Raw genomic sequence first — 16,343 nt, forward strand, 5'->3', positions numbered from 1 at the left:
CCATGTGTGGATGTGTGATAAATGTATGATACACAGCAGAGCTGTGTTTGTGTTAACTTGTGTGTGACAACATGCTGGAAGTCGAGTTTCTGCGTGGCTTTAGCAGAATTGTTTGTGCAACTTGAGGGTTCACGCAGAGGTGCTGTGGGGTGTTTTTATTAGAAAATACAAAATAATAAGAGATGGATTGTAGCAGCTACTTTTAGGAGCCATTTTCAGTGCAAAATTTAGAAAAAAATATATATACAGTATATTTTTTCTGTATCTTTGTATTGTCCTCTGCATCCAAAAAGCTTTCATCAAACATCTATGGTTGATTTTGCAGCATTCATCAGGAGAGACGTCATGATTGGTTAAAATAAATATTAACAATCATTTCCATAATCATTGCCATCATTGCATCATTGATCGTCTCAGATCCTGGACAAATTCAGTAGAAATCCTGTGGGACTGGTTGAAGAGACGAACGGGGCAAGAAGGGAAGTGTGTTAACGCACAAATACTAAAAACAATGCGGTCAGCTTAAAGGGTGTGTTCTTCAAAATATCCATTTTGGGCAATAAAAGTTGAATTTTTACAGATCCCTTCCATCGGTGCCAACTGGGGAAGGCGTAGTAAGTAACTACAAAGTGTTGCTGGTTACTTTTCAGTATCAATTAACTATTGTTCCCAAAGAAACATTTTCCTTGCAGCAGGGTGGGGTGAAAAAAAAACAAATAAAAAATATGTACCGAGTAAATGACAATCGCCCACATTTATCTGAATCATGCCCCGAGTAGTAAAAGTTTTTTTTCCATCTGTTGGTTCAGATTGCAAATGCAGAAACATTCCAGTTTATGTGCAGAATATTTGTTTCATCCTTAAACTTTTGTTCTTCCTCTTTGTTCCCCATAAAAGCCTCCCAGTTGGGAAGCTTTATTCTGCTTGGCGCTGCCAGCACGCTGGATTTGATGTCCCATGTTGTGTTGGCCGTGAAAAAACAAGACACTAAAGTCTGATTTGAGCAAAACGTCCAGACCGAAACGCCTCGCAGTAAAATACAACGTGAATTTGCTCTGGGTCCTGCTTACATGAATCAGATTTGATGTGGTTTAGCTCAGCTGGATTCCACCAGAGGTAAACGCAGCGACCTGATGTAAAGCAGCAGCAGCCAGGATCAAATGAACGGTGGAATCACATTCCTACATACAGATGAAATGATTTGCGCGGCATGTGGCCTTCATCCCATCTTCATGTCGCTGCTTCGACGTACTGAACTCAAAAAGCTTTACTCGGTCTGTGGAAAAGCGCACTACGACGTTTTGCTCATTCACACATTCTGAATTGAGTCACTGAATGAAAAGGACGAAGTGAAGCCCTCCTGTTCAGGTCAGGGTAGTCATAATTCAGCTCAGTGATACAAGGTAGGCTAACCATGCCTCACCCAGCCACTTGTCTCTGAGAGTGTAGCAGTGACAGCAAACATATATCACACACACACACACACACACACACACACACACACACACACACACACACACACACACACACACACACACACACACACACACACACACACACACACCTGCTACTGAAGGTGGCTCTGAGGTCAAGGCCAAACAAGGTTATTCCTGCAATCTTTTCAAATGCTTTCTTTGCACTAAAGCGTCTGGCTAAGATGCATTAAAATCCTCTATTCAACCCTTTAGCTGGAGTCCATTTAATGACTCAAGTGAGATTTTTAATTTTATTACATCACTAGCACCCGTAATGACTCCTATAACATGGAACTGATGCGTTTCATTGATTTCCACTTCACTTTTAGTGATGTCTAATTATGTATTTGTTGAGCGTATAAATATAGAGAAAATCACAGTGGCCCAGTTTTCCAAATCACTCTTCAAAATGGGAAAGACAAAAGGACATGCAACTAGAGTAAGGTTGATGTATGGGAAGAGAGGTTACAAAAAACAATTAACCACAGACTGATTAAATTCTTTAAAATGAGACTATTCTACTGCAATAATAATAAATAAAATGGCATTTTAGGGTTTTTTCATATCTTTACCAGGGATGCTGATAACTGTATGGAGAATCCATCCATCCTTATCAAACACTGCAATTTAAGAACTGCCAAAGCCACTTCTACCATGTTATTGAAATTACAATATCCTAAGAAGTTATCCGCTTTGCGTTCATTTGTTTATTCACATTTTATAAAATGCAGCTGTTTGGTTGTGCAAATAAAAGCTAAATGCTTGATTTGCTTTCTTGAAAATGTATCCTGGGTAAAATTCCTTCCACTCATGTAAACAAAGTAGATTTATTAAGTTACTCTTAAAATGCCAGAAAGCAGAAATGTATCTGTTGATACAAATTTTGTCCATGTTTTTGCTCAATTAAAAAATAAATACATAGAACTAAGCGAGAAAATATTCACCTTTCAATTTTAACCTTCGAAAGGTTTCAGCTGCAGGGATTTAACATTTGTGCTGTGCATATTTACCTGAATCTCAAGGTAGGACAAAAATAAATGCATCAGACTAAGATAAACTCATAGATTAAGACATCATTGCTCTCTAAAGGTCCAGTTTGTTATTTTCAAGGCCTGTAAAATGTAAATTTCTGGGTCTTTGACAGTCAACAGGCCACAGTTAAATCTAATATTCTGCTGTTGCCACCGTTATGCTGATTCACACTTAAAAAGAATCCGTTGTAAATCCAATGATTTACAACATTGTAAATCATTGGTTCTGACTGACAGCACCCATGATTGTATATATTATATTTTCAAAATGTGCTCTGCTGTCCATGAAGTTGATTTAACATGGCGAAGTAGAAACATTCTGTAAATGGATGCACTGTTTGACCCCTTGCGGCGGCCGAACAACCAATTAAAACCACAGCGGATGAAGAAGATTTACTTTGGCCGTTAATAATACAGCTAATTCATACGAAGAAAGTAGGACAGCCGTGATACATTTCACCAAAAATGAAACTCCTGATTATTCTAACACAAAGCAACGCTGAATAATTTCCATGGCTAATCCAGAGAGCTAATTAGAACAGAAAATATAAGTGATCCACATTCTGCAACCTTCAGATGCGTCTATGAATAAACACTCTGATGCCCACTGGCCAACTTTACAGGAATCCGTGTGCTGTGATTGGCTGGTTTGCCGCAGAGAGTCATCTGGCGGAGCACCTCCTGGCAGAGCTGTTCAAAGCCAACATCACATTACCGGCAGCGGAAAAACAAAAAAAAAAAAACTGTCAAAACTGGGTCAGAAGAGGCATCGTCACGCAGATCGCATCCAGTGATGCAATATCAGAGAGCATCCTCATGAACTGGCCATCTGAGATTTAAGAGCCTTTGAATAAACCTTAAATATAAAAGGTATAAACATGTAGATGTGAAGCTAAACTCTGCTTGTATGAAATGTAAACATGTTGCACCATCTGCACAGCCCTTGTCGCTTAAAAGTGGTTGAGCTTAAATGAAAGTACAAATTAATTTGGGAGGAATTATTCACTCCAAGGAGGAGCAGTAAAATGTGTCTAAATTAGTTTAATGAACCATTTTACCTCTGTTGCACAACAACAGTACTGCACCTAGCAAGTAGCTAGTGCACAAAGTCTCTACTTTAGTTATTTAGAATATTGAGGAATATTTAATTGGTAATCCATGACTCTGCTTTCCTGAGGTATAAATATGGGAAATTAAAAAAAAGTATTTTCTATTCTACCATCAGAAATATACATATGTGGCATATTAATACACATTACAAGCACTTGAACCGGAAGTGTTGACTTCCAGTCAGATGAAACATAGCTTGAGCTGTTGCTTTGACCTAAAACAAAATATAAATTCATGGAAAACGCACTTTATGTTCTCTTTCCCAAGTATGGTTGTCATGCTGTGGATGTTTCCATTACAAAGTCTCCGGGAACATTGGTAGTCATGGCAGTAAAAAACTCAATGTGAAAGCTAACAGAAGATAAAATGATTTCTGCCAATAAGAAAAGTAAAATGCAGTTGTCTCCCTTATAGAGTTTTAACCACACATTAGAAAACATTTCTGCATGCCCTACATGCATGTCTGAACTTTGATAGTTCATAAAAGATCATTAGTTTAGTTACCAGCGCAGGAAAAATGAAAGACAAAACCAACATTGTTCAGGTTTTCTGAGGCAACAACGTTAAAGATCTTCTAGTTATTCCACTGAATTCTTAGTTAATTGATTGAAAGAATATTTTTGCAGAACCGTGTTGTTGATGTTAAATGGATCATGCATCAAATCACTAAAAACACAGTCTTGTGTCATGCTGCATTTCTGAAGGCTTATAAACTCTCAAGGAAAGTAGATTTTTCTGTGGTTTAAAATGCCTGTTACACAAGAACGCCCACACTGCAGAGGGCACAGCTACTCTCCGCTTTCTAAAAAAAAAAAAAAAAAGACAGAAGACTAATTTAAATAAAAAACACTCCTAAGAAGAGGAACAGGAAACAAGCAGCAAGCAGAATTCATTACGGCAGAAATAATTAGACTCATTTCATGCATAGATTGGTTAATATAAATCCCACCAGCTGCTCATCCAGTAACTCATATTTCTCATCACGCTGTCAAAAGTGAATTTCTAATTTTGGTAAGTCTATTCGAGCGTGTAGCAGTGAACCCCGCCTACACAGCTGAGGAGATCCCTCTGGGTCGGCGTTCAACCATCACTTTTGCCCTTTTCTTCACCCGGACAACAACTCCCGAGTCACAAACCAAACCAGTGTGACCACGCGAGCGGCTGCAGCTGCCCACCAGTAAACCCACGCTTGCTTCCCAACACTCCCCAGCTGACCCTTTGGCAAGCCTACCGTCTTCATAGAAGACATCCTCCGCTTCTTCACGCATCATCTCATCCAGGTCGTCCTCTGGAATGTCGGTCACGGCCATCGGTATCCCTCCCCGTCTGAGAAAACGTCTGGGCTGCGAGAAGGAATCGACGCCGGCCAGTGGGGCCTCTTCGCTCCGATCCACCGGCAGGCTCCTCACACGAGAAGGGAGAGGACAGGGACTGAGCTGAGCGTGCTTCAGCTGTCTGCACAGCAATGTGTGCGTGTGTGTGTGTGTGTGTGTGTCAGGTGAAGAGTGGGTGGGTGGATGCAAGAGAGGACACCCAGCGACCTTCACCAAGTTTCAGCAAGAGTGCCGATTTCATAACATCCTGTGCAAAAGCTGAAGTGAGAGTGTGCCGTTTGGAGAGCACTTGTACGAGTAAGTGTGCGCATGTGTGTGTTTATGAGAATGTGCCGTAAGAGGAGCGTCAGTGGTGTGTGTATGTGTGTATGTGTGTGTGTGTGTGTGTGTGTGTGTGTGTGTGTGTGTGTGTCCATATCCACCATACAGCTCTCCACAATGAGTCAGCTCGAGCGCTTGGCGATCAACAGGAATAATTTGATGGCATGTTTTGAGCCGGAACAAACATGCAAAGAAGGCGTGAAAGTGAGAGTTTAGCCTGGATATGAAGCGTCTCTGCTGGCCATCCTTTCACAGCCCACCAGGACTCGTGGGACAACACTGACTGCTCTCTCTATTTTTTCATTTGGCCCACTTTGAGGGGGCTTTGGCAGTGACGATAAAGTCTGGCGTCATCTGCCGTTTCTGAAAGCTTCCCCAGAGCGGCGCAGGCTGCAAGTAAACACTCTCACCTGCTCTGAGCAGAAAGCAATTTAAACCAGGCAGGATATTTATCGAGTAACGTTAGCAGAAAGATCCTTCTATTAGCGACAGAGTTTGCACCCCTTGACCTTTGAACTCTGCAACTAAAACCACAGAAAAGGAAAGGTTTGCATAACTCCTGGGCCATTTTCTTGTTAGTCATGACCTGTCCAGCAGTGCGGCGCTCAGGATTATCATCCGAGTGCCAACTAGCCCAACTTTCACAAGAGGAGCATTTGATATAGAAAAGGTTTTTGGTTTATTTAAATTGGACTGGGTATGGAAGTGAAAAAGAAAGGGAGAGAGGTGTGGTGAAAAGTTTAAAGGAAATAGGATTTCCATTGCCCCGGCTTCCCTGAATTTTCTTCCTCCTTTTTGCGAAACCCGTCTCTTTCTCCCTTTACTCTCCATGCCGTTTCCCTGACTCACCCGATTTAGACAAACCAATTTGAAACCAAAATAGAAAGTAGGCCTCAAGTCAGTTCATTATCACATTTCCCTCAGACCTGCCCTCCTCTGTCACCGCTTCCCTTAAAAGCTGAAGCTCACGGGAACAAGCCTGGCAGCAAACTCATTTTCCGCAGAGCGAGTTCAGACAACGTCTGTACGTCAAAACCGTCGTCAGATGCTGACCAGATCCAAAAATGAACATGACGATCTTGTGGACAGAGCTAATATTATGAATATTGTGTGTAACGTTGAGAAGAAAAGGGACGAGACAGTGCTAGTTACCGAAAGTGGAGTTGAACATCTCAGCCATCCAAAACAATTTTCTAAATTAGTTTTTAATCCCATCACAAAGATTTTAATCTCAGCAGCAGCCGGCACAAGTTTCATGTGAAACTGCTGGTCAATAATTCAAGGATTTTAAATTTGTGTTGCGGCAGAGAACATCGGTTTGTTCAGTTTAAAGCTTGAGAAACAAACTCAGGAAACTGTTTCGCAAATTTCAGCTTTGCATGTTTTAAATAAGCTAAACCATGACTCCTCATCTTCAGCATTTTAAAACAAATCTATCGATATCAGTTTGTGTAAATTATGGGTCCAACCTTTTTGCAGAAGAGCTACTTAATGGTTACTGAGTAATTCAAATGGGTACCAGTTTAAAACACACAGTTTAACTTTAATTATATCACTTAATGATTAATAATTGATGTATTTTTGGAACAGCCCTATTGACAATGTTGGTGGCACCTGTTGTAAATCCTCCAACAGCCTCATACGCTGAGAAATCAACACCAAGAATCAATTAATAAATTGATTCTAGATTCATATTTAAAGGTGTGTTTGCACAGCACAGGCTACAGGTGATGTACTCTGCCACTCAAAAGGATTTCCTCTAGGTTTTGTCACAATACAACCACAAACTCTACTGTATTTTATCATAATTTTATATAACAGATCAGTAGGACAGAGTCCTGCATGTGTAGTTTAATCTTTATATATATCCAGCTGTTCTGTGAAGATCTCAGAGGTTTTATTTTTTTTCCCCCATCTGTCAACAAACTGCATCATGAAGACAAAAAGTCAGGGAGAAAGTAGTGGAGAGTTCACAGCAGAGTTGGTGTCATGTTTTGTATGGCTGAACCGCGGCCAAAATGTACACAGGAGCCTGGGAGGATCATTGTGAAATTTGAAAAATAGGATAACAAAACTCCCACCGGGTGATTGAGGGGCACAGGACACGAACACGGGTAGAGTAAGAGTCAGAGAAATGGAAAAATCCAGCAACGAACAATAAAAACCAGTGAGCTTATATGCCGAGGCCAGGGTGGAAGTGACACAGCAAGCAGATGAACTAATCAGAAGTGATGTGGTACAGCTGTGACAGAATGGAAACTGAGGGAAAGAGACGAATTAACACAAAGAGAGCTGAACTCAAAGGAACTGCAAACAAAGGGGGAGAAGATAAACACTGATCTAAGGGAACTAAGTCCAAATGCACAAATAAACAAAGCACAAGAGCAAACAACAACCAAACACAAAAGAATGAACTGATATGGCAAACAAAACTGAAAACAAATAACTGAATAGAATAAGACAAGATCTATAGAACATAAAATAAAGACAAGGAAATTGTCAAAATACAACCACAAAAGAAACCCCAGAACCCAAACATCCCAGGATACAAAACAATATCCAAATCTATGAAAACCTCACTTAGCAAAGTTCAGCCCATCAACCAAAAACTGAAAGAGTTAACAGAACCACACACCAAGACACGAGTGTCCACCTTAAGCTGAGTGTCTTGCCAACTAGAGCGACAATCAGAAACAGCCAAGAGGGCCGTGGTGACTCTGGAGGAGCTGCAGAGATGCACAGCTGCCAACAGGACAACTATGAACTTTTAAAGCATTTAAAGGATATACATATATGTTGGATGTTGCAAAAAACTTAATACCTGAGTGGAGATTCCCCCTAGCAGGACAACGACCCTAAAGCTTGGTTTTGATCAAAGAACGATAACGTGTCAAAACCTAAATCCAACATTGCAGGTTCACAAATAATCTCCTGTCAACCTAAAAGAGTCTAAGCTAAAGACAAATAGGGATAAACTTCTTTTCGTATTTAAGCAACGTCAAAAGTCTACAATGCAAGAATGTTCTGCAGAAAAGATCAACCTTAATAACACGCACACAAGCTGAAGGTCTGCTGGACTGTAAAGGAAGGGCAGCACCAAAACATCACCTGCTGACAGCATGAACCCGATGCCACAGAAACTCGCAGAAAAACACACAGACACGCACACGCACACGAACACACACACACACACACACACACACACACACACACACACACACACACACGCACACACACACACACACACACACACGCACACACGCACTCACACACACGCACACACACACACGTACACACACACACAATGACACATTCACAGCACAGCCTGCTGTCTTCTCCAGCTTCATCCCACTTCCATCTGTTCACTCCTAAAACCAGCTCATGTCCTGGTGATTAAATCATGACTCATCTTGCAATCAAACCCAGAGCTACATCATTAACAGGACTGGTACAACCGCCACACAGATTACATCATTCATATTTCATGTTTTTCATGATATCCATTAATGTTTTTGGTAGACGTCAGTGAGGTCGCATTTGAATAACATTTAGTCCTCTCAGTGACTGGAAACACTGTCACCACAGAGAAAACCGCATTTGCAAATGCAGCCGGACTGAGACGCGCAGTCAGACGGCAACGACACTAAAACACAGTCAAGTTCAGACACCCGCTCAGCACATACACATGTATTTATTTCTCTCAGTGCAGAGAAAAGCACAATCAGATCCGCTCGGTACAATAGCGTTGTTTGAATGCGGTCAAACAATGCAGCCCTTTAGCATCTGCATCCCGCCAGATGATGAGTGTCCCAGGAATGAATAGGCAGCTTCACCCTCCTACACAGTGCCTCCTCTGGCCCTGAATATATGCATCAGAACGCCTGTTACTGTTTACTAAAATATCAGTTATTAGAACTGCAGATGTAATGCGCTGTTGCATGCAGGCTAATGGTGTTGCGCCAACTCAAAGACATGCAGCCTCTCCCCTTCTGTTCCCGTGAGAAGGGAAATGAAAAAAGTTCTTCTTACATTCTTACAAGTACGTTTTAGATTTATGCTCAATCTTGCAACCACCTCATATCTGTGCTCGTTTCTCCCCCCATTATGGCCATCTCGTTTTTTTATTGCACTCTCTGACCTTTGTTAAGGTCATGGATTGTATCTGAGATTATGATTGTTAAACAAAGATGACTTCCTTATGTTTTTAAACTCAATATATTAACTTTATATGGGTTAATCCAAGAGTTGTAGTTAAAAATGTTGTGTTGATGCCATTTCTTGTGCGATAGCTTGCACTCTTACACCCGTCATGAACATGAAGGAGTCTTTATGAATGTCTACGACTGTTGCCATGACGTGTCACTTGGTAAATAATGACTCTTTTAATGCAAAATGACATTAAAAGTGTATTAAAAGTGTCAGCTGTGCATTATTCAGTTAATTACGCTTTTAATGCAAATATTAATTAAAACTTGTATTAAAAGTCCATTAAAATGGTCAGCTTTGCATTAAAAGTGTCTTTATGTATCGATTGACACTTCATGACAGTCATCAGCATTCATCAGAACTTCTTCATCTTCATCTACAGGCGTTATGTCATGTTTATGACTGTGTCATGCCAGTCTCATGCACACCTTGTCAAATAAAGTGCTGCCCATCCATTAGTTGCCACCTGGGCTGCATGTGTAAGGCCCTAAAGGATGTAGGGCCAGAATTATTTACCTCACTGCCATGGCGATAGACTCCATGGGCGCTAGCTTGCTTGGAGATCAAACTGTGCATGCAGTCAAATGCATAAGAAGGTGAAGGTGTGAGGGCATTAGAAAACCATGTTGCTGCTTAAGTGAAAGGAAATGTGCTGCAATTTCAATTCACTGTTTATTTTCAGAACAAAATCAATTACATTTCATTATCCTAATGCTTACCTACACCCTTTCTCCCTTCAGGAGACCTAAAACATGACTACATGGAACAGAACGTCCAAACGATGCAGGGTAGTGCAACACAGGCCAATTCAAATCAGCATGTGGAAAATAGAAGCCCAAGTCCAGAGAACGTGAGCAGGTTTTTGCTGCAGCAGATTGCTGGTGTGATGGAGGGGGATGGAGAGGTTGAAAAAAGAAGAATAAAGTACATTTAACAAGACCAGAGTGTCTTCTTTTGCTTCAATGTGGCAGATATTTAGAGAACACTCCTCATTAAGTCATTTCCTGTTTAACAATTTCCAAAAAGATGGATGTGAACGACAGAGAAAGAGGACAAAACTTTAATATTCTCTCTGTGTTCCCTCACAAATTACAAAAACCGGATGATTGCGAAGGGACGACTGGTTGCCCGAGTAACAACGAGGAAGCACAGAGCATGGCAAATAGAGTTAGCTGCAACGCTCACTGATGCACGTATGATCCATGCTGCCGATGGTGACCACTTCAAACTAAAACTTTCCACAGCTAAATGAATAACTTAGAACGATACTACGCACATGTCTATCAGCTCCTCGGGCAACTTTATGAGAAAAATTGCATTAAACACATCAATCGGGGCAGACTGCAGACAGAAAGACTTCAATAAAGCCTGATGCTGGAAAGAACAACACATTATGTTCCACTTTAACAAACCAGTAAAGTCTGAGAACATTCAGACCAGAGGGAGTTATTTGAAATCAGGCAAATTTCTGCAGATGAAGAGCAACTTTACAAGAGAGCGAACGGCAAATACCTACTGTACTCATATCGGTATCTTTTCATCCTCACATGGTGGAAAGTCCTGACTCTGCGATACATTTCACTAAACTCCCCCGACTGTGAGCCTCCTCAGAAACTGCTCCTTCTAGTGCTTTTCCCCCCCAGCTTTTATTTCTGGGCTCTCTCCCCGTCTCTCCCTGCCGCCATTGTACTTTGTCTGTCCTTGTTTCACAATTGCCTCCTTTTCTCCTGTCCTTTCGCTCCGTCGCTGTCTCAGAGTGCACAGAGGGCATCAGACAATGACAACAATGCAGCCGCTTCTCTCCAGCTGTGCAGACTGGCACCGCACAGATGGCAGAAGCGACGTATGCGGCCCTGCTCCCAGCCTGCCGGCTACACCTGGAGGGAGGCGATAACGCGCCGCTGACGCACTGAACCGAATGAATCAGTAGACCAAGGCATGTCTCTGCAACTCCATATTTATACATATGTCCTACAGTGCAGTTCCAGCACTGCGGTTTCCTGGGCTTTTGTTAGGTCGCAGCCACAAGATTCAGTGTGTTTTCTTTTTTAGATTTTATGTGATACACCACCACAAATTGAAAAATCTGAACATTTCTGCTTCAAATTTGCTGCATTTACAGTTGAAAGTCTTTTAGTGTAAATCCATGGACATCTACATGGCAAAAACTTCCTGTAGTTTTTCTTTATAAACAACAACAGCTCTGACAGATGGAAGTGGAAAGTATCTGGAATCCCACGTATACTCAAGTCACAAAATCTCAATTAGATTTAGATCTGGACTTTGACTAGGCCTGTATATTAAGTGAGTACATCTAGGGTTGTCGTTGCCTTGTTGTGAATGCGAACCTTTAGCCTAGTGTCAAGTCTTTTGCAGTCTAGCTGGTTTTCCCATTAACTCTGACTGGTTTCCCTGATGCACTGCAAGTCGTGTATCCCCACAGGATGATGCTGCCACCACCCAGTTTAAAAATGGGGATGGTGAGTTCATGGTGATGCAGCATACTCTTCCAGTAGCATTTTACATGTGGATCAAAACGCTACATTTTGGTCTTAAACATACCAGAATTGTGGATCTCTGCAGCTCCTCCAGAGTCAGCAAGGCCTCATGACTGCTACTCTGCTCTCTTCTTTATGCACTGGCATCAGAGTAAAAGGGGCTGAATACAAATGCAAGCCACACTTATCAGATTTTACCTGCAAAAAATGATAATCATGTATTCTTTTCCACCCAGTTTGAAAGTTTGCTCTACTTTGTGTAAAGCACATAAAATCTTAATAATTCAGTCTAAGCCAAGTAGTCAGCAAGCAACTTTTTATCTATGATTTAGAGAAGGTGTTTGGTTTTATCGTTTCATCCTCTTTTCAGAACGATCACTTTCATGGGAATATTTTTTTTTTTTTAAATGTTAGCTTGTCTGCAAGTAAAACATTTTTATCATCTGTGTGCTACAAGTGTCAAATAACACCGTATATTGGGCAAAGGAGCGCATATAGAGTAATCCAGGTTTATTTTTGACAGTGAGATGAGACGGTTTGCAGCAGGGTGGGGCAGCAAGGTGGCGATAGCTCTAAAAAAAAATCCTCATTTCCTCTCCCACGCTGCCCATCGCTTACAATCCACAGCTTGCACCTGCTGGTTACACAAAGGGGGAGGAGGCAAGTTTCAAAGCCAGATAAATACAGACAACCCAGATTTTTAAACGGGCAGCGTTAGCCACAGAAATGGGAGTTTTTTTTTTTAAGTTTACATAGATTCTGCCAAGCGGATATGCAGGGTGGTTCTCACAGCAGTTTCTCAGAAACCGGGTGGAGACACAGAGGCAAAGGTTGGGCAATGGTGTGTAAAAAAACATCAAGTACTGATTGCAGCTCTGCTTGTAATACCCAGATGAAATTGTGTAAAGAGGTCAGTTATTCCATCATGAATGGAGAGACCTCTGTTTTATCGTCCAAAGATAACGGACAGGAAGAGCAGAACTCGAAACACTCCTTAGTTATGTCGTCATTATGGAAAAAGACATTTCATTATGTCTAAAGGAGGGTATGACTTCGTATTAACTCACTTGAGAAAACACAATGAGATCAGCAGTCGCTACACAGCTGTCCATTTCCCCGGTGAATGAAAATTAGTTTCGCCACAGTTACGTGACCTACATGTGATTTATGCTGCACAAACCTACATTTTTCTCATTTAGCAAATTATTCTTAACGTCAGACCAACTTTTTTAATGCGGTTTCAGCTCCATCTGTTCCTACGTTAATAATAGCTTTACACTCAAGAACCTCTGGGATCTGCCTGAACTTTAGATGCTTTTTTTTTTTTTTTTTGCTCCGTTTTCCCCATTTTCCGTTTAATCTTTGACTATGACAGCATATTGTAGCTGCCGGAAGGAACATGGAAAGCAAAGGACAAAAGATTTTTTTTTTAAATGGCTTAAAAAATCTGAAGAAGAGTATTATGTGTTAAGCAATAGCAACAAACTGCCTCTACCTGGTAGCAGTGCTTTTGTTTTTAACTTGCTGCATGGGAACATCTGACTCTTTAGACTGAGTAAACCTGGCATCTGTGCTGGAAGCTGATATCTTTTTAATGCAGATGAGGAAACACTGGCTCTGCTGCATGGGCGTATAGTTAGAAGCTAAGAAATAAATGTTAAGGCTCTCACACTGTATCCTTCTTACCAGACAGCCTGGCAGTCCTGCTTTGCAGGCCCCTGACATTGTGTCACTTACCAAATGTGGTATGAGACAGCACTTTGGAGATTTCAGCAAATTTTGCCATTAACAAAATCATATGTCTTTAATAACTAACCTCAATGATGCTCATCAAAATTGTAGATAGGTTTGCAGTTTTTATGCTTCAGTCCAAAATTCATTTGTTTTGAAAGTGAAAGAAAAGAAAGTACTTGAAACACAACCTCAAAAAGAGACTTTAGGAGAAGAAACTTGGCAACACAGAGTTAAATCCACATTCTTTCCTGGCTCATCAGCATTTGAATGTTTGTTCTCATCAGAAAAGCCGGATCTGCTTTCACAGCCAGCATCTTGCAAACACACACACACACTGGCATCTCTCAGAGAGTAATGGACACTCAATAAAGCCACATCCTGGCCACCATGAAAATCCGAGAGCTCCTCTGAGAAGCACAAAGAAGAAACTGGCAGCTCAGTCCAAACCCAGAGACATGGGAACCATGAGCTCATGAGTCGCTGTTGGGAAGGGGATGCCAGCTTTTCATGTTTGACCAGTCAGCCCAGTGCTTTTCATCAGGTACTTATAATTCATGTCTCGATGAAACTGACGTAACAGGCGGTGGAGGTTACTTTGCATCTTGTGCTCAGTATCAGACAACTTAGGAAAAAAGAAGCAATTTAGGCACAAAATTCAGATCCCTGCAGTTTCACATCACCTTGCAAACATATTTATGCATTTTATTTAAACACACATATATTTTTATAAGTTACAACGTCAGTGTATTTTATTAGGATTTTATGTTATCGACCAAAAAAAAAACTCATGTCAAATTGTGAAGTGGATTGAAAAGGATTACAAGGTTTTGCTATTTTATTATTTGTAGAATAAAGCAAAGCGACATAGAAACAAGTGTAGAGAGGTAGTGTAGAGAAGAAGTAAATGATCAAAGTTCAATAAGAATGACAATCAAAATACTTACAAAAGTCATGGGAAATGCAGGGAGCCAGAGCAGAACAAAAACAGAAACCAGTTGCTAAAAAGCCACCAAAGTGAAATGGGGAAGGAACAGGGTTTAATGTGAGGAACCTGCAAGAAGTGACTGGGAAGAAGTTGCACATATACTGGAGAGCTTGATTACTGAACAAGGAACAAGTTCCAGGTGTGAGGGGAGAGAGAGAGAAAGTGGCACTGGAGGCGAGAGAGAGAGTAAACAAAATGGAAATGAATGTAGCACTAACAAATAACTTGACATAAAGAATACAATAAAACTAAAGTAACTAGAGGACTGAACTCATGTAAAACAGAATCTAATCAAAATAAAAAACTAAGGAACGTAATGATGATGGAACTACTATCAAATAATCAACACAACTCAAAACAACGCAAGACCTGACAGACAGGGGCAAACACCAAAACACTAGTATTCACTCATATGTGCAGAATACTAATGCACACTACATTTTTCAGATTGTTTTGATATTGATGTTTCCATGATCTGATTTTTATTTATAAAACCAGTTGAATAGACATGTCGTTTTCCTTACACTTCACCGTTATGAAGCACTTTATCATATAAAAGTACTAATGGAATAGGAGTTTGTGGTTATAATCTGACAAAATATTAATATATTCAAGGCCTGTGAATACTGTGGCGCTGCATTATGTGTTTTATATTGTAGTTTCTTTAAAAATGAAACCTTCGGTAAAGAAGCAGAATTCACTTAGCGCATTTGCACAGTTTGAGACGACAAATATTCTCACAGTGACCAGATTTTATTTCTTTGGACCTTTTAAAATGTTTGTTTTTTTATCTCTCTCCTTCCAGTCTAAGCCTTGTGAGTCATCACAAACAAGCCGACCAGGGCTCAGGACAAGGTCAGCCTGAGCCCTGGTCACGCTGCTCCAGGACAGCAAGAACGGCCACAAGAAAACAATTCCTCACTGATTCCCTTTGCTCCAGGTAATATTAAGAGAAACCAGAGGTCAGGGATACATGCAACTTGCTCAAATGCAGATACGTGTGAGCATAAGTGTCTTTGAATGCAAAAAGCTAATATAAAATTTGGAGAAAAAAAAAATCATATTATTGAATATAGCTGCATCTGAAAACATAAGCTCTATTTCACAAGTCAGACTGAGGATTCATGGCAGCCTGAACTCGAGAATTAAAACCAAAAAAAAATTTAATCGCCTAAATTGTACCTGTTTGACAACAAGAAGTAGGTTGAAAGGTCTCAAAGAAATTCAAGAACAACTGGGAAAGTTGCAAACATCTGCCAATCTGGAACAATAATAATATTTGTAAAACACGGAACAGCGATGTTCTTATCCTGAGACGCAGGCCTACAAAAGTTACTCTGTGAGGTCATTAAGGAGGTCACCAAAGGCCTCAGAAGAACATCTAAAGCACTGCAGACTTTACTTTCCTCAGGTAAGGTAAATGTTAGTGATTGGGCATGAGAAAAAGATGAGAGTTCAAATGTCAAAGCCAATCCTGACCGAAGGCCCAGACTTTTGAGAATATACGATGATTAATGGCAACAGTGGATCTCTGTGGCATTTATCTCACTGCAGTGTGTGTATGACCAACACAGCATTTTGGAAAAATAATAATTAGCTTCTTTGGGGTCTAGACAACTTGCTCTAATGGATGAAACCATGACTTTTGC

The 16,343-nt window shown here is 40.7% G+C and overlaps 1 protein-coding gene and 1 long non-coding RNA gene across 4 annotated transcripts in view; one reads left to right on the top strand and one right to left on the bottom strand.

The window, feature by feature from the left end:
• ripor2 (RHO family interacting cell polarization regulator 2) overlaps positions 1-11,123 on the bottom strand; it is a 69,775-nt gene extending 58,652 nt beyond the window's left edge. The window contains exons 1-2 of one of the 3 annotated variants that reach the window (XM_081612126.1): positions 10,994-11,123; positions 4,848-5,020 (exon numbers count right to left, since the gene is read on the bottom strand). In XM_081612126.1, the coding sequence (XP_081468252.1) occupies positions 4,848-4,926 (79 nt within the window). In that variant the 5' untranslated portion in view covers positions 4,927-5,020; positions 10,994-11,123. Of the gene's footprint in view, positions 1-4,847; positions 5,021-10,989 lie in introns of all 3 variants that reach the window. The other 2 variants (XM_008422028.3, XM_008422030.3) reach the window with 2 other exon arrangements.
• On the top strand, positions 5,015-10,416 carry LOC145553562 (uncharacterized). The gene is made up of 2 exons (XR_014089590.1): positions 5,015-5,247; positions 10,218-10,416. It is a non-coding gene; the product is annotated as an uncharacterized LOC145553562 (long non-coding RNA).
• Positions 11,124-16,343: the final 5,220 nt, after the last annotated feature.

Source organism: Poecilia reticulata, chromosome 11 (assembly GCF_904066995.2).
Source record: "Poecilia reticulata chromosome 11, P_reticulata-male-v2, whole genome shotgun sequence".
NCBI classification, from domain to species: Eukaryota; Metazoa; Chordata; class Actinopteri; order Cyprinodontiformes; family Poeciliidae; genus Poecilia; species Poecilia reticulata.